Source organism: Carcharodon carcharias, chromosome 18, assembly GCF_017639515.1.
Source record: "Carcharodon carcharias isolate sCarCar2 chromosome 18, sCarCar2.pri, whole genome shotgun sequence".
Lineage (NCBI taxonomy): Eukaryota > Metazoa > Chordata > Chondrichthyes > Lamniformes > Lamnidae > Carcharodon > Carcharodon carcharias.
The window spans coordinates 65,286,303-65,312,906 of NC_054484.1; the positions used below are offsets into that span (position 1 = coordinate 65,286,303).

Genomic DNA, 26,604 nt, shown 5'->3' on the forward strand with positions numbered 1-26,604 from the left:
GAGGCCATAGGCTGCATTTTTTGTGCCGCCGGCTGTGATTCGGTGGGGCAGGCATATATAAAAGGGTAGGTGCCCACCCCACTGCCTTCCCACCCATCATTGAGCCCATCCCCCATAATACAAGGGAGGGGTGGGGGGTGCCATGTTTAATTGGTATTCAAGGGTCAATTAAGCTTGTTACCCAGCCAATAGACCCTGTTAATATGCTATCCAGCTCAAAAAACATTTGGTGTGGGCAGTTGGGTGGCAGCAGGCAGCCTGATTTCTTAACTACATTCATCAAAGGGCAGGAGGGAAGGAGGGGAGCATCCAATCTTCAGGGGCTGCCCTTTATGGATCAGGATGGCACCCCACCTAAGATGGAAACCCCTCTTTCTTCCTAACACCCACAGCCTTATTGAAAGGATGGGAATTTTAAAGTCAAGGTACTGCCAAACTGGGAGCCAATGTAGTTCAACAAGCACATGGGTGATGGATGAACAGGACTTGATGGGTGATTTTAGAAGGTGGAAGTGCACAGTCTTATTTATGGAGCTGATGCACTCATCTCGGGGTGAAACAGGGTGCCATGGTTGACGGTTGCCAGGGAGAGAGATGAAGTCATTGACTAGAGAATGGAGTTTGTGGCAGACACTTACGGCAATGATTGGCATTGTATCAACACACTGCAAGTCCTAACATCGGGAGCAAGTGTGGATCCCAAGCCCTCGATGGCCACAATGGGACTGCAGCAGCTTTTTTACCTGCAGCAGCCAATTAAAAGGCCCCATGGGAAGCCACTAGGAGGTTGCCTAATTGAAACTGGCAGACTCTTCACATGGTGGAGGGCCATTCTGGCGCTGGTAAAATGTCAACGGCTCATAAAATGGCTGTTGCTGTCCCAGCTTTGGGCATAATCCATGGTGGCAGGAACACACAGGACCTCCCTCACTGTGCTTTCCATTGCCATGTTACCAGCCCTCCTGCTTCCCAGCCTGTCTCCAATGACTTTGGTCTTCTCAATATTTAACTGGAGCAAGTTTCTATTCATCCAATAGTGTATGTTGAGCTAGCAGCATGACAAATTAGCAAGAGTTCAGGGTTTGAAAAAGGTGGTGATAAGGCAGAACTAGGTGTCATCAGTGTACATGTTGAAACTGGCATTGTATCTTATGAGGAAATGCTGAGCATGTTGGACCTATGGTCATTAGAGTTTAGAACAATGAGAGGCGATCTTATTGAAACATATAAGATTCTGAGAGGGTTGGACAGGGTAGATGCTGAGAGGATGTTTCCCCAAATGGGGACACCTGGAACAAGGGGACAGTTTCAAAATAAGGGGAAGAATTATCAGGTTGGCGAGTGGGGACGGGGCCCACTTGCTGTCGTGTAAAATGATGCACGATGACATCGGGCGAGTGTCATTTAGATTTTCAGTTCGGCTGCATGCCCGCCAAACTGTCAAAGGCCTATTAAGGCCTGTTTAAAAACTAACTGAATTAATAAAATGAGCTGCCTGTCCAACCTTAAGGCTTTTGCATTTTTCATGGAACCTCATCCACGGGTGGGATGAGGTTTCATGAAGTGTTTAAAAATTCAATAAAAAACTTTTTTTAATTCCTTGACATGTCGCAGTTCATGTGACACTGTCACATGAGGGGACATGTTTTAAAAGTTTTTAATTTCTTTATTTAAATGTTTAAACCATAAACTAATCTGGGAGATTTCTGCGCTCTTTTGCGCGCATGCACGAAAGAACGCAGGCCCCGGTTCAGGGAATCCCCCCCCCCCCCCCCCCCACCCCGCCCACCCTTCACACTGGGCGGCCCTTAATTGCGCCCGCTCCTGCCCACCCCTGCACAACCCACCCCCCCCCCCCCCAACCTACGGGCGAAAAATTGTGCCCAAGGGGGTCACCCATTTATGATGGAGGTGATGAGGGATTTTTTCTCTCAGAGGGTCATTTACTCTCTACACCAGAGAGCATGATAGCTGGGTCATTGAATATATTCTAGGCTGGGTTAGACAGATTTTTAACCTACAAGGGTGTCAAGGGTTATTGGGGACAGGCAAAGAAGTGGAGCTGAGGCTGTAATCAGATCAGTCAAGAGTTTATTGAATGGCAGAGCAGGTTCAAAGGGCCAAATGGCCTACTCCTGCTCCTATTCCTTATCTTCTTTGATGTTGTTGCCCAGGCAGCATGTAGATGAGATATAGGAGTAGGCAAAGGATGATCCTTAGGGGACACCAGAGTTATTGGTGTGAGAGCAGGAAGAGAAGTCATTGCAGATTACGCTCTGGCTACGCATGTGAGGGCAGTCCACCCTGCTGGATGATGGAACTGAGGCATTAAAGGAGATAGTGTGGTCAGCAGTATCAAAGGCACAGACAAGTTGAGAGGAATGAGGAGGGAAAGTTTATCTCGGTCACAATCACTTTGGATGTCACTTGTGACTTTGGTAAGAGTTATTTCAGTGCTAATTGGGATTTTCAATGCATTTTGAATGGAATATTGCAATCCATTAGCAATTTTAATATATATTAGATGTTGTCACAATAGCGCTGGCAGTAATTATGAAATTACTGCAAGCAAGGCAGCATTTTCCTGAATTATGATAAGGAGAAATTTCTATACCATTGTAAACACAATACTAAGAATAATCTTTCCTAGAAAGTACAATTCCTGAATTAATTTCCTGCAGACTAGTTTTACTGATTTTTTTTCAATTGCACATAGCTTGTCCTGACAACCCTATGTCAAATTTCAAGAAATTGTACCACAAAAATGTCGTGATTTTATTTTTAGATTATTTAGATTAGATCAAGTTACACTCATTGGGCAGAATTTTTCCGTCAGCAAGTTGGAGGTGGGGCCCACTCACCAACGCGAAAATTACGCTGGATGATGTCAGGCAGAACCCCTGACATCACCCCGCCCCATTTAAATATTCAGGAAGACGGGGAGGACAGTGCGATCAGCTGTCCGCCCACTGACCTGCCAATGGCCTTAAGTTTGGCGGGCAGGCCAGGAGCCCCGGCGGGCTTCTGAATAAACATGAAACCTAACCCACCAGCGGGATGAGGTTTCATGTCGGTTTTAAAAAACTTTAATAAAGCTTCTGTGATATTTATTAACATGTCCCATCTCATGTGAAATTGTCACATGAGGGAGGACATGTTAATAATTTTTTTATTTTTCTATTAAACTTTCATAAACTTTCAGTGCTCTCCCTAATGCAGCACTTAGTCTCAGGGAGATGTGCGCTCTTTCATGCACATGCGTAAAAGAAAGCACTCTGGCAGTTGGGGAATCCCCCCCTGCATAGGAAGTGCATAGCGCTTCCCGTCGGGCGTCACACTGGGCGGGCCTTAATTGGCCCACCCACTTAAAATGGCGGCGGGCCCCATTTCAGCGGCAGGGATCAGCTGCCCACCTGCCACCGAACCGGTGGTGCCTGCCCACCCATCAAGGGCAAAATTCTGCCCATTATGTCCATTACTTTGATAGTGATTGCACTGTACATCTGAACTGGTACAATAATCTGCAGATTTTCAAGAAGGTATTTTGAAAACAATGCTAATGGTTGAAGGTAGAATTTTTGAGTTCTCCCATATGATGAGCAACATTAAAATTCCCTTTATTTGGTCAAAGGTTTGTGGGCAGCTAGAATCACAGAATCATAAAATAGAATCTTCAGCTCGGCGAACAGAGGCGGGGCCTGCTTGCCAAGGTGCAAAACGACGCGTGGTTATGTTGGGCGTGCATCCCAATGTCCCCGCGTGTCATTTAGATTTTCAGTTCAGCGGGCACTTCAACTAATCATGGCCCAGAAGGCTTGGTCCTTCTCCAGTTACAACAATTATTGGCAGCTTTTTTTAAAAAATTCATTCACAGGATGTGGGCTTCACTGGCTGGGCCAGAATTTATTGCCCATCCCTAGTTGCCTTTGAGAAGGTGGTGGAGAGCTGCCTCCTTGAACCGTTGCAGCTTATGTGGTGTAGGTACACCCACAGTGCTGTTAGGAAGGGAATTCCAGGATTTTGGCCCAGCAACAGCGAAGGAACAGCAATGTATTTCCGACTCAGGATGATGAGAGACTTGGAGGGGAGCTTCCAGGTGGTGGTATTCCTATCTATCTGCTGCCCTTGTTCTTTTAGATGTAGTGGTTGTGAGTTTGGAAGGTGCTGTCCAAGCAGCCTTGGTAAATTCTTGCAGTGCATCTTGTAGAAGGTACACACTGCTGCTACTGTGCGTCACTGGGTGGAGGGAGTGAATGTTTGTGAACGGGGTTCCAATCAAGCAGGCTGCTGGACGGTATCAAGCTTCTTGAGTGTTGTGGGAGCTGCATTCATCCAGGCAAATGGAGATTATCTCATCATACTCCTGACTTGTGCCTTGTAGGGCACTAGAACATTACCCCCCACCCCCATTCCCCAGATATTCCCCCCGTCTTTCCCGGACACTCTCCCCATCCTTCCCCATAAGCCTGCCTCCCCAGTCCAGTCTTCGCTCCACCCTTGCACCCAACTCCTCCTCTTCCAGCCTTCACCTGCCTCCCTTGTCCAGCCTTGGTGAAGCATTTGCTAATGGCACTTGAGTGAAGTTATTTGATGTTCCCAAGAAAGAGAAAGCAACACCTGCTGACCTCAAAGCAATGGAAGAGATGAAGCTTGACAGGTGCATGGCACTTATATACGTAAAACTGGACATTCTAGATTCTTGCTGGGGAACTTATTTTGGAGACCAAACTTAATTCTGGCAGGGTGGTCTTTTAATGAGCATGCATGGGATGCTAATGCATGCAAGTGGACTTCCTGACATTGTTCGTCAGGAAGCACAAGCTGCCTTTAACCTGCTTTGAAAGTTGGGAGAACAAAATTCCAACAGTTTACTCTGCCGTCAGGAAACAGATTGTTTCCCTCCCAGCTAATTAAGTGCCCCTGTCCACCATGATTTCCACTGTTGGCGGGAGCTGAGAAAATTTCCCCAACACCAACATTAGGCCGACTGGCACATTGTACTGGACTTATCCCTCTCCCTTTTTTTAGAGTTGTAACATAGCAATTCTTCCGTCTTCTGTCACTACCCCCATGCTGAAGGGGGTTTGGAAGATTGTGGTCACAGCCTCTGCAATTTCCCCCTTACTTCATTCAGTTAACTGGGGTGCAGCCCATCAGGACTGGGTGACTTTTCTACTTTGAGAAATGCTAACCTTTTAAGTTTCTCCCCTTGATCTTTTTTAAGGCATATTCAATATTGCCACCATCTCCTCCTTTACTGCTACATTGGCAGCTCCTCTTCTCCAGTGAAGACAGATACAAAGTACTAATTTAGTACTCAGCCATGTCTCTAAACGAATCTCTCCTTTTTGGTCCCTAATCCATCCCACCCTTCCTTTAACTACCCATTTATCAGTTATATATTTTTAAAAGACCTTTGGGTTCCTTTTCTTTTTAGCTGCTAATTTACCCTCAAACTGTCTCTTTGACCTTCTTATTTTAGATCTCTGCAGCTCCTGCATTCAGTGTGGTTCTCAACTATATCATTAACCTCACAAGTATACACTTTCTTTTTCTGTCTAATTGTAACCTTTACACTTCTAGTCATCCAGGGTGCTTCACCTTTAAATGCCCTTCCCTTGTGGGAATGAGTCTTCTCTGTTACCAAATTATCTCCTCTTTGAAGGTCTGCCATTGTTCAATTCCCCCTTTACCTACCAAGTTTTGATTCCAATCCAGCTAGGCCAGATTTATTTTGAACTCACTGAGTTCCTCTAAATATTTTTACTCTTGATTGTAAGTTGTCCTTTTCCATAACAGTTCTAAATCTAATGATACAAAAATAATCATTGTTCCCCTTTGCTCTCCCACTGAAATATGCTACATTTGCCCCACTTCATTCTCCAGAACTGGATCCTTCACTGTTTCCTTCTTTCTTTGGCTGGATACACAATGATTAAGAAAGTTCCCATAATTTCCCAATTCATGCTTGCTGTGTGATCTGTGTGGGGACTTCGGAAATCAACCTTTAAATCATTATTTTCTACACTTGCCTCCCCTTTTTACTTTAAGGTATAGGCTTATCTTATATTACAGTTTCATAGGAAATAGCAACCTTCCAGTCCCTTACTTTGATGGCCATTCTTCATCTGTGAGCCTCAACAATCAGAGTGTAAGTAATTTATTTGACTGAAAAGAATCATAACCAAGCTTTACTGCCCTCACCTGCATTTTCCAGCAGAGTCTATTATTCAGGAGTTGGACCATAGTCAACTTTTTCTTCTCATTAACTAAATGATGTTTTAGGCCATTTTTACCACCCAAGCACTGAGATCAGCTAAAGACAGACACAATCCAGATGTCTAACTTGTCACCTTCCTGGTCTGTACAGCTTACTATCACATCTTTTGTGTTTATCCAGTGAGCTATTAGGAGAATCCAATGTGATTTAACATGGCATTTTTTTTCTTCAGTATAAATTGGTATCATTCTTAGAAAACTATGGCTCAGTATTTCTATGCTGTAATTCAACTGCCATATTAAATCAAACTTACTCAATTCTTGGTTATCTTCCTTTCTGAAAAAAAGAAAAAAAGAATTAACTTTCATTTCAATCTTCTTGTTCAAGGCACTATTTTAAACTTAAATTACATTAACTATATTTGAGAGGCTGATTAAAAAAAAACTAAATGGTTCAGTATGTGGTTTTGGACCAACCACACAAACACTAATACTACTAACAACAACAATAATTTTAATTGTATAGCTTTTTAACATAACAAGAGGAACCAAGGTACTTCCTGTTTGGGTATCAGAACAGAGCAAGCATAGAAGTTGGAGGGGAGGTGATCAAAAGTCCAGTGGGAGTAATTGATTTTAAAGAGAATTTTGGTGGTGGGGAAAGATGGAGCAAAATGGAAAGTTTTATGAAGCGAGTTCCAAAGTGTGGAAGCTTGTTACCTGAAGGCTTTGCCACTGCTAGTGGATTGGTGAGAGGAGTAATGTGATGTGAGCAGAGTTAGAAGTGCAGAGGTATGTATGGAAATGTAGGAAGAGATTGTAAAGGCCAGAATGGGCAAAACATAGAAGCACTTGAAGCCAAAAATCAAGGTTTTGAAATTGATGAGCTGAGGGTGCAGAGGTACAGGGAAAAGGCAGGGCAATGGCACAAGGTCATAATACTCATTGGAGAACCGGTGCAGGCACGATGGGCTGAATGGCCTCCTTCTGTGCTGTTAAGATTCTGTGATTCTGGGTCAAGGAACCAATGGAAATCATCAATGATTGGAGAGATAAATATGTGGAACTTAGTGTGGGGTAGGAGGCCGGCTGAGGTGGAGTTTATGCAGGGTGGAGCATTAGAGACCAGCGAGAAGGGTTTTCTAAATGTAACAAAGACATGAATGAGGGTTTCAGTGGTTAGACAGATGAGCTTGCGGCATGGGTGGGATTATTTTGATGATAGAAGTAGGCAGACTGCAAACTACTTGTGGAGTTTGAACCTTGGTATTCAGCTCAATGCTGAGCTGAGCTTCAAATTCCATAAACAGTTTGTAGTGTACCTGCTTCCACCATCAAAACAACCCCACTCATGCCAGTAGCTCATCCCTCTACCCACTGAAGCCTTCATTCATGCCTTTATCACCTTCCTTAATACCCTTCTCGCTGGTTTCCACTGAACTCCATGGCAAAGTCCTGCACCACTCACTTCTGAATCTAATGACTTCTGAGAGCTCCTCCAATGACACAATATACAGTACATCCACTAACTCTGCAGTAGCAAAAGAAAATCAAAAATACATCATCTGAAAATCCCACACTAACGCCTTTAAATAGCACAAATGGGAGCCCTGTGTACAGCTCAACACATGCTCAGCTGTGCATAATCAAGAGAGGGTGTTAACAGAATCTACAAGATCCAAAATGATAGTTGGGTGCCAGTATTAGAAGCTGTTTATCATTAGGATCTACCTATTCGGCATAATTCTGGTACACCCACGCACAGCGTGCCTGTGCTACCAAATTTACAAGCATGGTACACCACACCAGAAATAGATAGAAGCATTTTGGCTACCTTTTTTAGATGTCTGGACTTTGGTAGTGCTGGTACCAGTGGCACTAAAGAGCCGAAAGTTGCGACCATGTTCTCTTGTCTCTGCTCACCATGATTTTTCAACTCAGAGGCAGGGACGCTACCAGACATCAAAATTTGCATTTATATGTTGGAGTAACTGAGTCAAAGTTCACTGCTTTTTGTCTCAATTAATGCTATAATAAATTATAATTGTATAATTAGAAAAAGCATATTGGGGATATATTTTCATCCTTTTCTAAAGTTGTATCAATAAAACCAAATTATTAGTCGTGTCTAATGCTGCTGGTTTGCCCTCACCATGGACAACAGATATTGTCAGTCAGGGCACACCTGCCAAGAACCTGACTGTCACATTTCGAAAGCAGTTAATGATTGTTCCACTCATAAAAATAGCAACCGTACTAAATCCAGCTGTGAAAAGCGTAAATCCAATCGTTTTCTAAATGATTATATAAATGTTTCCAAGCCCTGGTCAATGCCACCCCTGACATAACTTCATCATGAGCGAAAGTCAAGTTAATAAAGGGGAAGTGTTTATTGCAGAGCCATCTCAAAATCCCCAAGCTCTGCAACAATAATTATCAGTTATTGACTTAATTATACTTTAAATTGCAATTTGTAGTGAAGATTGCAGAAGCTGTTCAACCCTGAAGGGGAGGTGGAAGCATCAACAGATAAACAAAGTTAATGGTAAAACACTTGCAAGAGTGTTTAGTAAAAGAGGCAAAAGTTGTAAAATTGAGTTGAAAACAATAAACAGACATTCTTTAAAGCAGAGGCTGAGCGTCAACTCGCAGACACTTCCTCCTACCTCCCCCTGGACCATGACCCCACCACTGAACATCAAGCCATTGTTTCCAGGACTGTTACTGACCTCATCTCCTCTGGAGATCTTCCTTCCACAGCTTCCAACCTGATAGTCTCCCAACCTCGGATGGCCCGCTTCTACCTCCTACCTAAAATCCACAAACAGGACTGTCCCGGCAGACCGATCATGTCAGCCTGTTCCTGCCCCACGGAACTCATTTCTTGCTATCTTGACTCCATTCTCTCTCCCCTTGTACAGTCCCTTCCCACATACATCTGTGGTTCCTCTGACACCCTACATCATATCAACAATTTCCTGTTCCCTAGCCCCAACCGCCTCCTCTTCACCATGGATGTCCAATCCCTCTACACCTCCATCCCCCACTGGGATGGTCTGATGGCCCTTAGCTTCTTCCTCGAACAGAGGCCCGAACAATCCCCATCCACCACTACTCTCCTCCGTTTGGCTGAACTTGTTCTCACGCTGAACAATTTCGCCTTAAACTCCGATCACTTCCTCCAAATAAAAGGTGTGGCTATGGGTACCCGCATGGGCCCCAGCTATGCCTGTTTCTTTATGGGGTATGTGGAACATTCCTTGTTCCAGTCCTACTCAGGCCCCCTCCCATAACTCTTTCTCTGGTACATCAACGATTACTTCGGTGCTGCTTCATGCTCTTGTCTGGACCTGGAAAAATTTATTAATTTTGCTTCCAATTTCCACCCCTCCATCATTTTCACATGGTTCACCTCTGACACTTCCCTTCCCTTCCTTGACCTCTCTGTCTCAATTTCGGTGATAGACTGTCCACCAATATCCATTACAAGCCTACTGACTCCCACAGCTCCCTCGACTACAGCTCCTCACACCCCACTTCCTGTAAGGACTCCATCCCATTCTCTCAGATCCTTCACCTCCGTCGCATCTGTTCTGATGATGCCACTTTCAAAAACAGTTCCTCTGACATCTCCTCCTTCTTCCTTAACCGTGGTTTTCCACCCACAGTGGTTGACAGGGCCCTCAACCGTGTCCGGCCCATCTCCCGCACATCCGCCCTCATACCTTCTTCTCCCTCCCAGAACCTTGATAGGGTCCCCCTTGTCCTCACTTATCACCCCACCAGCCTCCGCATTCAAAGGATCATCCTCCGCCATTTCCGCCAACTCCAGCATGATGCCCCCCACCAAATACATCTTCCCTTCACCCCCCTAGGCGGCATTCCACAGGGATCATTCCCTCTGGGACACCCTGGTCCACTCCTCCATCACCCCCTACACCTCAACCCCCTCCCACGGCACCTTCCCATGCAACCGCAGAAGGGGCAACACCTGCCCCTTTAGTTCTCCTCTCCTCACCCAAGGGCCCAAACACTCCTTTCAAGTGAAGCAGCATTTCACTTGCACTTCCCTCAATTTAGTTTACTGCATTCGTTGCTTCCAATGCGGTTTCCACTACACTGGAGGGACCAAACGCAGACTGGGTGACCGCTTTGTGGAACACCTTCGGTCTGTCCTCCCTGTCGCTTGCCATTTCAACACTCCACCCTGCTCTCATGCCCAAATGTCCATCCTTGGCTTGCTGCATTGTTCCAGTGAAGCTCAACGCAAACTGGAGGAACAGCACCTCATCTTCCGACTACACATTTTACAGCCTTCCAGACTGAATATTGAGTTCAACAATTTTAGATCATAAACTCTCTCCTCCGTCCCCACCCCCTTTCCGATCCCCTCCCCCCCTTTTTTCCAATAATTTATATAGATTTTTCTCTTCCTACCTACTTCCATTATTTTTAAATGTATTTCCATCCATTATTTTATCTCTACCTTTTAGCCTTTTTTGATTCATTCACCCCACTCCACCCCATTAGGGCTATCTGTACCTTGCTTGTCCTGCTTTCTACCCTTAATTAGCACATTCCTTAGAAAATATCACCACCTCAACACCTCTTTGTCCTTTTGTCTGTGACATCTTTTGGTTATCTCCACCTATCACTGGCCCTCTATTCAGCTCTACTTGTCCCACCACCTCCCCTTAAACCAGCTTATATTTCACCTCTCTTCTATTTTTACTTAGTTCTGTTGAAGGGTCATTCGGACTCGAAACATTAACTGTGCTCCTCTCCGCAGATGCTGCCAGACCTGCTGAGTTTTTCCAGGTATTTTTGTTTTTGTTTTGGATTTCCAGTATCTGCAGTATTTTGCTTTTATTCTTTAAAGCTATACTTGGCTTTGATGCCAAGTTAGAACTTTGGAAAAGCTTTACATACACAAAAACCTGGAGCCATTATGTCTAGAACACTAGGATAAGGAGTTGATGTGTTTTTTTTTAATATGCTAATTTTGTTGGTCGAAATGGTCTTAAGTGTTTTTGAAAGCTGTGTGAGAGAGACACACAAAGTGACTTTGGTTGATAATGTCAGAGTTTTTGAAATGCAGAGAAACTAGGAGACATGTTTAGTTTATATTCTTTTCTCCAAGCAACCGTTTGTGAGAAATCAGTAACTTAAGAGACTTGAATTATTTAATTGTCCTTGGTCATAAAATGTGTGTGAGATCAGGAAAGAAGGCTGCTGTTATATTTACTGATAATATTCTTGAAAGTATATGCAACATTTATGTGGAGTGGGAAATTACTGAATGGGTTTAAATATATGCTCATTGTCAAAGGAATCTCTACTATCATAGTTTGAACAAATAATTGGGTGCCTCATTAGGCAATTGTAGCTTACGGTGGATTTTGATCAGATGGTATGATCTTGTCAATGAAACATCCTGTCCACCTTGAAAAGAGGGTGTAAAGATTATAAAAATTGGTTCAATGCTTAAGTTGGGCAGCTTAGTCAGCTGCCAGAAGGTACAAGTGGCAGGAGGTTGAGTTCTCTCTGGGTGATTGTATGTATGATTTCTTGTAATGTATTTGTGATTAGCGGATTTTGTCAATGTGTATTGTAATGGGGTATTATATCATACTGTTCAAACCTAGTAAAGATACTGATGTTTAATTTGAGTTTTCAGCGTTGTCTCATTATTTCTTATAATTCTCATGTCCGAATAGTAGGGGTGGAAGATGATGTCTTATAATTATAGCTTACTCCAACTTTAAAGGAAAATAAATGACACTTTTCTTTAACGTAACATAAGAACGTAAGAAATAGGAGCAGGAGTAGGCCATTCAGCCTTCAAGGCTGCCCCGCCATTCAATAAGATAATGGCTGATCTGCCCCAGGCCTCAACACCTCTTTCATGCCAGCTCTTCATAGCCCTCAACTCCCCGATATTTCAAAAATCTATCTACCTCCTCTTTAAATACTTTCAGTGACCTTGCCTCCACAACTCATTGAGGTAAAGAATTCCAGACATTCACTACCCCCAGAGAAGAAATTCCTTTGCATCTCAGTTTTAAACACGTGTCCCCTTATTCTGTAACTATGTCCCCTAGTTCAAGATTCCCCCACTAGTGGAAACATCTTCTCAACATCTAACCTGTTAAGCTCCCTCAGAATCTTGTACGTTTCAATAAGATCACCCGTCATTCTCCTAAATCCTAATGAATAAAGGCCTAACCTGTTTAGCTGTTCTTGATAAGTCAATCCCTTCATCCCAGGAATCAGCCTAGTGAATCTCTTTTGAACTGCCTCCAATGCCAGTATATCATTTCTTAAATACGGGGACCAAAATTGAACACAGTGCTCCAGGTGTCACCTCACCAACAGCCTGTACAGTTGTAACAAGACTTCCCTATTTTTAAACTCCAACCAATTAGCAATACAAGCCAAAATTCCATTTGCCTTCTTAATTACTTGCTGCACCTGCATGCTAACCTTTTGTGTTTCATGCACAAGAACAGCCAGATCCCTCTGTGCTGCACCTTTTTGGAGTCTCTCTCTATTTAAATAATAGTCTGCCCTTTGATTTTTCCTACCAAAGTGCATGACCTCACACTTTCCTACATTAAACTCCATCTGCCAAGTTTTTTGCCCACTCATTCAACCTGTCTACATTGCATTGCAGAATCCTTTTGTCCTCATTACAACATGCCCTCCCACCTATTTTTGTATCATCAGCAAATTTAGATATATTACACTCTGCCCCCTCCACCAAGTCATTAATATAGATAGTAAATAATTGAGGCCCTAGGACTGATCCTTGTGGCACTCCACTAGTTACGTCTTTCCGACCTGAAAAAGATCCATTAACCCCGACTCCCTGCCTTCTGTGTGTTAACCAATCCTCAATCCACGCTAATACATTACCCCCATACCGTGAGCTCTTATCTTATGCAATAACCTTATATGTGGCATGTAATCGACTGCCTTCTGGAAATCCAAATACATTACATCTACCGGTTCCCCTTTATCAACACTGTTTGTTATATCCTCAAAGAACTCTAGAAAATTTGTCAAACATGATTTCCCTTTCACAAAACCATGTTGACTCTGTTTGATTGTGTTAAGCTTTTTTAAATGTCCTGCTATTTCCTCCTTAATAATGGACTCTAGCATTTTCCAAGTGACAGATGTTAGGTTGACTGGCCTATAGTTTCCTGCTTTTTGTCTCCCTCCCTTTCCAATCCACTAGGACCCTCCCAGAATCCAGTGAGTTCTGGAATATTTTGACCAATACCTCCACTATATCTGCAGCCACTTCCTTTAAGTCCTGGTGACTTGTCCGCCTTTAGTCCCATTAGGTTCTCAAATACTTTGTCCCTCGTGATAGAGACTGTTACAAGAACTTTCCTCCCATTAGCTCCTTGCTTATTTGATATCTTTGGAATGTTTATAGTGTCCTCCACCATGAAGACCGATGAAAAATATTGGTTTAAATTATCTGCCATTTTCCTGTTCCTCGTTATCAATTCTCCAGCCGCATCGTCCAAGGGTCCCACAGTCACTTTAGCTACTCTCTTTATTTTTATATACCTGAAGAAACTCTTGCTGTTTGTTTTTAAATTTCTTGCCAATTTACTTTCCAAATCAATTTTCTTCCTCTTTATTAGCTTTTTAGTCATCCGCTGCTCATTCCTAAAAAATTCCCGATCCTCTGGCCCATCACTAGTTCTCGCCGTTTTGTATGCCTTAGCTTTTGATAGGATACTCTCCTTGACTGCCTTTGTTAACCACAGATGATTCAACCTTCTCATCGAGTCCTTCTTCTTGACCGGGATAAATTTTTGCTGAGCATTATGAAATACCTGCTTAATATCTGCCATTGCTCATCCACTGACCTTCCCTTAGTCTATTTTCCCAGTCTGCTTTAGACAACTTTCTTCATACATCTGTAATTGCCCTTATTTAAGTTGAGGACAGTGGTTTGAGATCTGAGTTGCTCCCCCTCAAACTGAATTTGAAATTCTACCACGTTGCGATTGCTACCCCCTACAGCATCCTCAACTACAAGATCTCTTCTTAATCCTACCTCAATACAAATTACTAGATTTAAAATAGCCTGTTCCTGGATAGGCTCTGCAATGTATTACACTAAGAAACAATCCCTGATGCACTCTACAAATTTGTCTTCCATGTTACCCCATCAATCTGATTTGTCCAGTCAATATGCAGATTAAAATCACCCATGACAATTGTAGCGCCCTTCTTACACGCCTCTATTATTCCCAATTTATCCTTTGTCCTACAGTGAGGCAACTCTTCGGGGGTCTATACATGACTTCCACCCGTGACTTCTTCCCCTTGCTATTCCTTATTTCCACCCAACTGATTCCACATCACAAACTTTTGCACCTATATCACTACCCACCATCACACTGATATCTTCCTCTATTAACAAAGCTACCTCACCTCCTTTTCCTTTTTGCCTATTTCTCCAGAATGTCAAATACAGTTCAATATTGAGTTCGCAGTCTTGGTTATCCTGCAACCATATCTCTGTAATAGCTATCAAGTCATGTTAATTTATTTCTAATTGTGCCACCAACTCATCGGCTCATCTATCTTGTTACAAATGTTGCGTGCATTCTGATAAAAAGCCTTAAGCTTTGATTTTTTACCATTATTACTCATTCTGATTCTAAATTTTGCTGCACTCTTCTGCTTATATTTTTTGCCCCTTCCTGTCACACTTTGATTATCGTTCACCCTGCACCTCTGCTTTCTCATTTATTTTTGGTTTTCTAAACTTCCCTTCAATTGAACCTTCCCCCCCAACTAATTAGTTTAAATCCCTATCTACAACCCTAGGTATATGTTTCGCCAGGGCACTGGTCCCAGCATGGTTCAAATGAAGCCCGTCCCAATGGAACAGCTCTTTCCTTCCCTAGTACTGGTGCCAGGGCCCCATGAATCATAACCCATTTCTCCCACACCTGCTGCAACAGAAGACATGGCCCTGAAAGGCAAAAAGACTGCAGCCCCCAGGTTCAATGATGTGTCCCTTGAGTGCCTTTTGGATGCAGTGGAAGCCTGCCATGACTTCCTCTGCCCCTGCTCTGGCTGCAGAATGGGCAGCAACATCACTAATCCGGCTTAGGAGGCGGTGGCAGTGGTGGTCAGCGCCAACGGTCTGCAAAAAAGGACAGCCACCTGTTGTCGCAAGAGAATGAATGATCTCCTTCTTTCTGCCAGGGTAAGACACTCTTCTCAGCCCTCAACTCTCACACTCACAAACCCATCACACATCCACAGGGATCTCACACCTCAAGTGACAACACCACTAACTCTCACACACAACCTCACACCTCTATCAGGCTCATATCCTCGTGAGCTCAAGTCTTCACGCTGTCCATGGCTCCACTCACCACAGCCATTCCACACAGAGTCATGTGACCTACTGATACTCTCTCCATCTAATTTCATGCAGGAGAAACCTACTCACATCAACAGGGAGAGGTCCCAGATTGGGGGTGAAGTGGCTCACATTAGGCCCCTCACTCACTTTCAGGAATGTGTCATTGTGCTGACTGGTGAGGGCAGGGACCATGCCTGCAGCAATGGTGATGTCAATGGTGAACACCCACATGAGGATCCTGCACTACATCATCCCTCTCTCAACGCAACTGTGAGAGCTCTCTCTGCTGCTTTTGACTCTGCTGCCAGGCACTGCTTATCTCTAACACAAAAAAAAATAAAAATACCTGGAAAAACTCAGCAGGTCTGACAGCATCTGACTGCTTATCTCTACTTTGATTCACAGGGAGCTCTGTCAAGTGATCGGCACCCTCAGCCAGCCAGTTTCTCAGCTCTATTCCCATCTTCACCTCCAGCCAAGGGAACACCTCCACCATTGAAGAACTGGAAATAAGCAGCCTGGACGACCATCACAGCACTTACCCATACTCTGCACCAGCGCAGAGACACACACCTCGGTGGGACCTAGATCTAGAGCAGGCTCCAGTTCACAATTTGGTTGGCATCGCATGGACACACGTCCACAGCAGGAAGAGGCAGGTTCAGCCAAGCTCCCCGGCACTGGGAGGACTGCTGGGGAAGAGGCATCTTTCAGGTCCGAGTCAGATGATGAACCTCTAGATTAGGCCTTCCAACTCATCCTGGAGAGTCAGCAGAAGGCGGGGGAACATCACGCAGAGCTGTTGGAAGCCCTCAACAAAGTGACAAGTGAGTCAGCGGAGTGCGTCTACCTGCTCCCTGACGAAGTGATGCCTACATGTGCGCGTTTGGAGGTCTCATGGGGAGGATGGCGGATGCCATGGAGACCCTGGTCAAACAGAATGTGGAGATGCGCACAGACCTGCACTCCATCGCAGGAGCCATGGATGAGTTCCTGCAGTGGAAACGGGAGAGGGAAACAGAGCATCTCAATGTCCTTGTAGGTGCTCCTTCCTCTCAACTAGCCAGGCCAGGACCCTCGGGCACCTGAAGAGAGGAGGAGCATCAGCTGGTCACCCCTGGGCCATCCACTCAGGAATCTCGGAGGCTGTCCCCTTTGCCTGTGAACTCCTCAACCTCGTCCTTTGTCACCGCAGAGGGAGCAGTTGGCCAATGAGTATTCTGGAGGAAAAAATGTATGTTTGGCAAGGCCTATCGGAGCCTCGTGCAAGCACTCTCCCATGCTCGTGGATCCTTCCCGTATTACACTCATCTCAAAGTCCTGAGTATTTTCAATGCTGTCTCATGGGGTTCACTTTCAGTTGTCCATCTGAACTGACCTGCATCTCTGTCCACCCACTGATCACATTCCCATGCAACACCTGATCTCGCCCACCATGACACACATTTCACCTTTGATTTGGACAGCATGGTGCTAATGCGGGGTGGGTGGGGAAGAGCCCCGTGGGCTGGCCTTATAATGATATGCTGATGTATTACAATGAGGTTCCCAATGTCCGAAGATGGGGAATGCAAGCTGCCATCAACTGGCTGAGCGGACGATCGCAAACTAGTTTCATCGTGAAACCGATTTTCAGCCTTATCACTAAATTGTCCGCTCGTGCCACTGAACATGCCCGATGTCAGCAGGCACGGAAAATTCTGCCCAGAACGTTAGTTGGAGGTTGAGATCAAAAAGGGCACAACTGGGATCAACTCAATGTTACAGACTAACTGATGTCACAATCTGCCTATTCTGCATACTTCTAGCTCTTGCTCTCGGTGCCCATGCTAATGACCTGCCCAAAGTGGAGCCTGCCACATGTAGGATTGAAATCCCCTCCAACTGGGAAATTTATGGAGATATAAATTTTTAAAAGAGATAAGCTGGAGTCAGCAGTACAGGGCTGGGCAACATTGGTTAATTCGAGCATTTAGTGAAAACATAGTGGCTCATCAAAAGGGTTTGAACATTGACTGACTGCTATTAGGGAACAATGGTACCAGGTAAATGCCATTACCTGCCATCAACTAATACAATCAAGCCTTGTTACCCAATATCATGGCACAAAGGACATATCATCAGTACAATGCACTTAAGGAATTATTCAACTACCACAGACAATAGCACTGGAACAGGATCATTCAAAGCCTCATTAACTTTGGGGCCAGGTGCTGTTACTGTGCTATTACTGTGTCACCTCAAACAGCAGGAGAATTGCTCAAACAATGAGAACTCATAATATTTATCTGGATACAACTACCAAGAAAACCCTGAATTGTTTCAACCAGCAGGAACTGATGACATTTGTCAGGACATTGTGTGGAATCAACTAATGGACATGGGAACAGCAGAAAATATGTTTTGACATGTCCGAGTTAAGTTATTATAAAAGCAGAGCAGATCTGAGCATCTGGGCTGCAGTCAAGAAGGGGAGTCAGGAAGGGTCAACCTGGCTTGCGGACCTACAGTTTTCACCAGAAGGACCAGCCATGTTGGGGATTGAAAGTGTTTTCAGTCATATTGTGGTGATACTGGCCTAAATGTTTTGGGCTGCAGTCGGAAGAAGGGTCAGGTTTGGTCACTTTGACTCAGGCCTACAGTGAACATCGGACAGACCAGCCGTGTTGAGGATTGTAAGTTTCAGCCAAATCGTAATGATACTGGTCTGAGCATTTTGTGAGGGTTCGGGGCGAAAACTTGCTGGTATCTTGCAACTTGTTTCAGCCATATCTTGGTGACATTGTTCTGAGGGTTTTTTTTTTCTTAAGGTTTCAGGACAGGATATGGCATTTTGCCCATGTTTTTGTAAGTTTTAACTGAGTTGTGGTGACTTTGTGTCAGTTACTGGGAAATGGTTGTTTTAAATTTTGAGTTTTGTACTGTGGGGTTATGGGCGATTCAATAAAGCAATTGTGAGTTATCGGAAGAAACTAGTCTCGGTCATTTTGTTCAAGCCATACACTTGTGATTCTGGTGTCATGAACTTGAGTGTGAGGAGGGACTCGGAGGGAAAAGGGGAACCTCTACATGTAACCCCTACCAAAAAGTGTATGCATGTGATGCAGAATACATTTTGGTACTGAAAATGCACCCATAGTGCCAAAAATGCAAATGCACCTGAAATTTTCAGCCCTAGCCCAATTCCTGAGTCATAAGTCCCGCTCTTTCTTTCCTTTCACAGTCCAGACTGATTCTGAGCCACTGACCTGGACTGCAGCCAGTACCCAAACTCTCTGCCTCCACACACAGCTATGCCAGTCCCAAAGCACAGCTTCAGTCTAAACCTTTACCCATACCTGCTGCCCTCACACTGGCTTCAAAAGTCTTACACCCACAGCCTACCATAAATCCCCAGACATGGAATGTAACCCAGACTGCAGCTACATTCAGATGTGGCTTTTCCTCGTCCCACCAGGTCCATAGTCTGGTCTTAGTCCTGCCCCTTAAATAGTGACAGAGCTGACACACTAGCAGTTTATCTTTTACCTATCGAACACCAGAATTAGGAACAGGAGTAGTCTATCCAGCCCCTCAAGTCTGTTCTGTCATTCGATTAAAATCATTGCTGGTCTGATTATGGCCTCAACTCCACTTTCCTGTCTGTCCCCTATAACCCTTGACTCTTTTGTCAATGAAAATATTCAAAGCTGAATTAGATTTTTGAATGACCCAGCCTCCACTACTCTCTGGGATAGAGAATTCCACAGCCCAACTATCTTCTGAGAGAAAAAAATCTCTCCTCATCTTAGTCTAAGACGGTGGCGGGTCTATAGGTATGCAGGGCTCTTAGTGATATTCGCAAGTTCTGCAAGCTTTTAAAAAGTAGCGTAAATTATCCAAAGGAGAACAATGATAACATTGCAATAAAAATATTGAGAATAGAGTCAATAAGTCAAAATTACAGATAAAAACAGAAATCTATTAACAACAGAATTAAATCTATTGATGGTTAGGAATATATTTAGTTCTTAATCCTGATAAATATCCTGTCTCCTTTGCTGGCTTCAGTAAACTGACAACAAATGGTTTTGCAAAATTCAACTGCCAGTCCTAGGTGCGTAAGGGACTCTTAACTTAAACTGCTCAGAACTGCCAGATTTGGAAGGCCCAAAAATGGATGATGTGAGAAACAGACAATTCACATTCTGGTAAGACACTCTCTTCTGGCTTTAGGTTCAACGCACAACGTTAGTGCTCAAAGAATAGAAGTTTAAGAAGAAAAAGAAAGTCTTGCATTTATACAGCAATCTTTACGCCCACTGGACATCTGAAAGCTCTTCACAGCCAATTAAATGCTTTTTAAAGTAAAGTCACCATTGTAATGTAGGAAACACAGCAGCCAATTTGTGCTCAGCACAAACAGAAATATGATCATTTCCAGATTATCTGTTTTTTTGTGACATTGAGTTATAAATATCGGCCAGAACACGGGAATAACTCCCCTGCTCTTTGAAATAATGCTAATTAAAGGGATCTTTTACATTCATCTGAGCAGGCAGATGGTACCTCAGTTTAACGTCTCATCCAAAAGACAGCACCTCTGACAGTGCAATGCTCCCTCAGTGCTGCACTGGAGTGTCATCCCTGATTTCTGTGCTCAAGCCCTGGAGTGGAACTTGAACCTTATAGTTCAGACCATATCAGTCACAGCTGACACGCATTGCTGAATGCACTTTTTGATACTGAGATACTTCAGAGTACATCAAAATGTGTGCAATTAATAGCTAACTGACAGGGGGCTTGGCCTAAATAGCCAAGTGGTTATGGTACTGGGTTTGTAACCCCAAGATTCAAGAGTTCAAATCCCACAATGGCAAACTATGAAACAACTTAACTTCATCTGAAACAGATGGAAATGGGTTTTTGCTTGGCCTAAATAGCCAAGTGGTTATGGTACTGGGTTTATAACCCCAAGATCAAGAGTTCAAATCTCACAATGGCAAAACTATGAAACAATGTAACTTCATCTGAAACAGATGGAAACAGGTTTACTCAAAAAGAGTATCAAGAGTTCAAATCTCACAATGGCAAACAATGTAACTTCATCTGAATAGGAACAGATGGAAATGTGTTTGTGCTCAAAAGAGTTACAATTTAGCTTGGCCTAAATAGCCAAGTGGTTATGGTTCTGGGTTTGTAACCCCAAGATCAAGAGTTCAAATCTCACAATGACAAAACTATGAAACAAAGTAACTTCAACTGAATTGGAACAGATGGAAACATGTTTGTACTCGAAAGAGTTACATGGCAGAACATAGTTTCAGGCCAAACCATTGGCCAATTGAAAAGGAGGTTCTTAACCCCTGGAGCCCAGTGATGTGAAAAATCTGTGATGATATCAAAAGTTCAAATCTCACAATGGCAAACTATGAAACAATGTAAAAGATAACAGACAAAAATGAGCTATGTCAAAATAATTTTTATAACACTTAAGTGAAGATTGCAATTACTTTATTGCACTTACTCCTATCAAATTGGACAGCGCATATCCTACATACAGCATCCCGGAACAGCACTAAAAGTAAGCAGAAATACTAAACTGAAAAACCTCTCAGACTTACAAAAATGTTCTTTTTCCACAATGCCCAATTCAGTCTAGCAAATTTTGCAGTTAGAGTATCCCCCATTAAGACAGCAAACGTTTCTGAATAAACATGAATATGTTGCACCTGATAACATCAGCTGCACATGCAATTGCAAGAGTATTATTTGTGCAGAATCCCCTCTTAGTCAATTATTTAGGCTAAGCTGCAAGCAAACGAAAACCACAGCCTGAACCAGATGCCATTGTGAGTACTTAGCAATGTTTTGCACCAGCAACATTTTAGCTACATTCTTTCCTTGTTTAAAAAATGCTTTAAGGGGTTTTCCCTTCTTCCACTACTCCCCGACTCTAATCATTCTATTTTTCAAACTTTGAAATTATTGGAATAATTTTGAAATCAGTCTAATCTCCACATTAAGAACATTCAAAATACTTAATTCAATATCAAAAATACAGCCAAATGTTGCAACGTAAGAAACTCTTTGCCATACTAATGTAACCTTAATTCCCTCTGTGTCCACTCGCACACTTGCTTTGGCTGCTGCTATGGACAGCACTTCTATATCCTTTTCTGACCTTGTCGCCCCCTTCCCTCCTGCCTCTATCCTTTTCATGTAACCCAGTCATGTCACCTTTCATTTACTTTGCTCCCTTAATCCTACCCTTTCCTATTCCTCTGCTTTCCAGTTTTCAGTCCCAGGCTGGATATGCCTACTGTTTCTATATGTGTTTGACTCAGTATTCTCCAAAGAGCCCATGAAGTCATCCATCACTGTCTCCTTATGAGCAGCGTTCCCAAATGCCCCAACCACCTCTCTGACTGCCGTTCCCACACAGGTCAACAACCTCCTTTGCATTCTGCTCATCCCATTCAATATTTCCCCCTTGTAGTCTGACAATGATCATTGCACGTCTCTGCATTTCCTTCTAGAATGTCAATTCAATTACAAACAGGGCTCTTGCTATTCATGATCTTACTGTGGATAATTATTACATTGGCATAATGCTTTTGATGGAAGCTTAGCTCCTGGATGACAACACCCTGCCTTACTGAAGCCTTCACATCTGGCTATAAATTCTGCCAACTGCTCTGCCGAAATTGCTGTGGTGATGGTGTAGACCTTGTCATCAAATCACACCTTAGTCTTTTGCCCCTACTCTTCTGGCATATCTTGTTTCACACCTCTTGTCTCTCCAAAATGTCTTTATTCTCTATCATCTTCTCAAACCCGTTTGCCACAGTACACCTGCAACTGTCCATCAATCACTTCCTCAGCTTCACTTTTTATGCCCTTGTTCTCAATAAATCCGATACACCCTCCCAACTCCATCTCTCACCTGGCAAGATCTTTGCTCCTAATAACCAAAATTTGCAAATGAACCTATTTGGTGTACAACTGGTTTAACCATCCATCATAAGATTTAGCTGGACCACAACAAGCACTGTTGGGCCTTGGTCCTTCTGCTAAAACTGCTCACTACTCCAAAACCATCCTGAAATGTAAAGATAATCCCTGGCTCATCTTCACTATCAACCACATCCTTTCAATCCCTCTCCCCTACCCATCCTCCATCACCCCAAACTGTGAGCACCTCATGGACTTTCTTGTCAATAAAATTGAGAGCATCCAGTCTGTTGGCTTTCCTCCCGGACCCCACAGCTCTTTCTCCATCAAGCTATACTGCCTTCATGGTTACTGCTTGTCCTCACCTGACCGCCATCTTTCAATAATTTCTCGCCCATCACCTGTCATGCCCTCCCTGGGATAATCTCATCCATGGAACCCAATTAATGCTTTGTTTTTTTATTCATTATCGGGAATTGAGCACCACAGGCAATGACAGCACTTAGCACCCATTCTTAATTGTCCTTGATCCCATTGCTGCTTAACTGCTGACCACAAAGGTTCCCTCCCTGGTCAGGAACACAGGCTCCTTAGCATTTAAAAGCTAAACAGGCAGCCCTTATGGCAGATGATCATGGATTAACCCATAGACCCTTGATTCAAAGTAAACTGAGATCTGGGAAGATAGAGAAAGCTGAAACAGGCTGGAAAGAAAAGGAATAATGAAGGGAAGGCAGAACAGAAGTGAAAGCAGAACAGTACTGAACTTTTAAAAGAAGAAACACCAACAGGAGACCAGTGGAAAATAGCCTTGTGTGTTTCCAATGTGAGAAACCAGGCCACTTAAAAGAAAGTTGTTGGCATACAAAGAAGCCCACTGGCAGTCCCAGTGCCAAACCAGTATCAGTGACCATGAAAGTGTCACCTTGTGTTTAGGCATGGATGCTGCCAGAGTAACTACCTGGAGTCTGTATTTAAGAGAAAGATGATCCCTAATTGGTTAAATGAGCAGGAAAAGGAGATCAGCATTCTCCAAGACAGTGGCTGTTTACAAAGTTGCTAGTGGGGGAGATAAAAGAATTCCCACCCAGAAGCAGAGTAAGTTCTAGTGTATTAATCAAGGGACTCACAGGACAGAGTGTAGAGGTGCCACTGGTAAAAACTTACTTGCAGATTGACCTCATTATGGGATTAGTAACAGTGGGTATAATCTCAGGGCCGAATTTTCCCAAATTTGCACTAAGTGCAGTAGCATGCGGGCAAAATGGCGATCCACCCGCCGACAGCGATGGCAGGTTTTCACACCGTATTGTCCCAAGCCTGCCACCTTACTTACACATTCCCAGGAACCACGCAGTTTCCATGGTGGGCGGGGCCTCATTCTCCCGTCATCACCCTGACATTGCATCATGCCAGCCACCATGTTTAAAAGGCAGCCACCAGCATAGCGCTCATCGCCACCAGCTCACCACCGCTGCTGGGAGACACAGCCAGGAAAAGAAAAAAGACCGCAGGCCCTGCTTCAACCACAGGTCCCTCAAGCAACTGCCGGATGCCATGGAAGCCCACCACGGCATCCTGTACCCCTGCTCCGGCCGCAGGATGGACAGCAACGTGACCAATCAAGCTTGGGAGGCGGTGGCAGTAGCAGCCAGCACCAATGCCCTTTAGAAGACGACAGCCACCCAGTGCCTCAAGAGGATGAAGATCTCTTCCGTTCCGCCAGGGTAAGCCACTCCTCATCACTCTCAACTCACACACTCACAAACCCATCACAAATCCACAGGGCCCTCACTCACTGCCAGTTCAAGGGACATCACCATTCACTCTCTCACACTCTTTGTCATTGTCCTCATTCTGTCCATGGGACCACTCACCATCCACACAGGCCAGGCATAGTTATCATCTGACCTGGCAGGCGTCCTGCTTACACTTTCTCCATCTCTATCCATGCAGGACAAGTTGGCACACAACAAGAGTGTGAGGTTGCAGACAGTGGCAGAATACCCGAAATCAAAGCCCTCACAGACTTTGAAAATAGAGCCATCCAGCTGGCCGGCCACAATCTGGATTGTCCTGTGCTGAGGGTGAGGTCAGCGCTGCCCTGCCAAGTGAGGATCCAGCAGTGCAACATCCATCAGACAACCATGCTGTGAGTGATGTGTCCTCTTTCACAGGCCACTGCCATGCACTAATTATCTCTCCTTGGTTTCGCAGGCAAATCTGCCGAACAGCTGGCAAGAGTCCATGACCCAGAGCCTCCAATCAAGGCCCAAAGAAACCTCTGGAGAGGAATCTGGAAGCACCCTCCCTGAAGTCCCGTCACAGCGCTCACCCACACCCTCCACCAGCGCAGAGACACACACCTCGGTGGGACCTGGCTTTAGAGTAGCCCCGGGATCACAATCTGGTGAGCATATCGCACTGTCTGATCCACAACTGGTGGAGGCCAGAGGACTGCTGGAGGCCAGAATGTTGCTGACAAGCCTCTGGACTCAGTTATGTCACAGTTACTGGAGCTTCAAAGGCAAGCTCGAGAACATCAGGATGGGATGTCTCCTACGCTCCTCAGATTGCAGAGGTGATAGAGCCGGCATGCCAATGCACCAAGGTCAACATTGGTAGGATATCGGGCACCATGGAGACCTTGGTCCAGGACGTCAGTCCTGCACTGCTGCATGGGCTCAACTCCATCGCTGATGCCATAGTTGGCCTCCAACAGCGAGTATGCGAGAGGGGTGCTGGGCAGCTCAATTTCACTCCAGCTTCCCCTGTTCCTCAAGGAGTCAGCCTGGGGCCCCCAGGCACCCATAGGGAGAAGGATCAGCAGGTGCACACTCCGGGCCCAAATTTCCAAGTGACTCCGACAGTGTCCAGCCAATCGAACCCCCCCTCCAACTGTGACCTCAGCAGCTCCAGCTCCACAGGCCAAGTGGGGGGTGCCCCTGCCACACAGCAGGACCCTGAAAGCAGGCCAGGGCCCTCCAAGTCTCAGCCCTCCAAAGGACACCCACCAAAGTCATCACAGTCAGTGTGTCACAGTCAGCAGACTGCCTCCACCTCCGCTGTGGATGCCCGGGGAGCAATAAGATGTAGTGGCAGGGTTAGGACAGTTAAGGAGAATTAGTTGCAAAGCCTGGACATGGGTTTTAATCACTTGTACATAATGTTCACTATTGTCAATAAACTCCCAATAATGTCTCCCTGCCTATGGCTCCTTGTTCTGATGAGCAGTGTTCTTGTCACTCAGATGTGAAACCTTTCTGCACAAGATAAAGGCAGGTGTCTCAGTCCAGGCCCTCTTCCCTGTGCTTTGTGCAGCCTTCAGACCACAGTGATGGTCCAGCCTCACACTCCCTGGAAACATTACTGATGCCTGCAGCTTGGCGGTGCTTGTCATTGCTGCCAGAATGTTGTGAGCAGTGCCACAGAGTTCTCTCATTCTCTCTGTGTGCTCTCAGCACCTTTAAGGAGGGGGTGGCCCCCATCTCTTCAGCATCTGTGGCCACTGACGCTGTGCTCGAGCTCCTGAAGGGCTGAGGTGCTGAAGGCAGACAAAGCATCAGATGCTTCTGAAGTTTCATGGCTGCGACTCTGTGATATGACCCTGATCACGGAGCGCAAGCAAGCTACCCTCAGCCAGACAGGAGTTAGACCTTCTCAGAGGATATGTGAAGATTTATGGAGTGTCCTCACTGTATGTTGTCATCATTCTCCTGCAATCAAGTGACTATTAGAACCTCCACTGCATCTCTATGACAGAAGCATTCTCACAGAGGGTATTCACACTGCCATAAGCCAGACTGGAGTCAAACATTCACACGTGCGATGTGAAGATCTGTGAGGACACCTCACTGCAAGCCGTCATCATCCTTCAAAGATCTAGCAGCTTTGAGATCCTCCCAAGCACGCCAGCCTCGTCTAGCTAGTGAAAGGTCTTCATCAATCATTGTCACCTCCGAGGACCTCTTTACCCTCATCCCCGTCGGCATCCTCTTCATCAGAGGAAATGTGCAGCTCCTCCGTCTCCTCCTCAGCCAGCTCATCTC

The 26,604-nt window shown here is 44.7% G+C and overlaps 1 protein-coding gene across 3 annotated transcripts in view; it reads right to left on the reverse strand.

Annotated features, from left to right (window-relative positions):
• Nucleotides 1-26,604, reverse strand: part of si:ch211-214p13.7 — a 58,373-nt gene that overhangs the window by 20,279 nt on the left and 11,490 nt on the right. The window contains exons 2-3 of one of the 3 annotated variants that reach the window (XR_005945760.1): nucleotides 8,054-8,171; nucleotides 6,534-6,556 (exon numbers count right to left, since the gene is read on the reverse strand). Coding sequence is in view for 1 of the 3 variants with exons in the window: in XM_041210570.1 (XP_041066504.1) it covers nucleotides 6,534-6,556 (23 nt within the window). In the remaining 2 variants the exon portion in view is untranslated. Of the gene's footprint in view, nucleotides 1-6,533; nucleotides 6,557-8,053; nucleotides 8,248-26,604 lie in introns of all 3 variants that reach the window. The other 2 variants (XR_005945759.1, XM_041210570.1) reach the window with 2 other exon arrangements.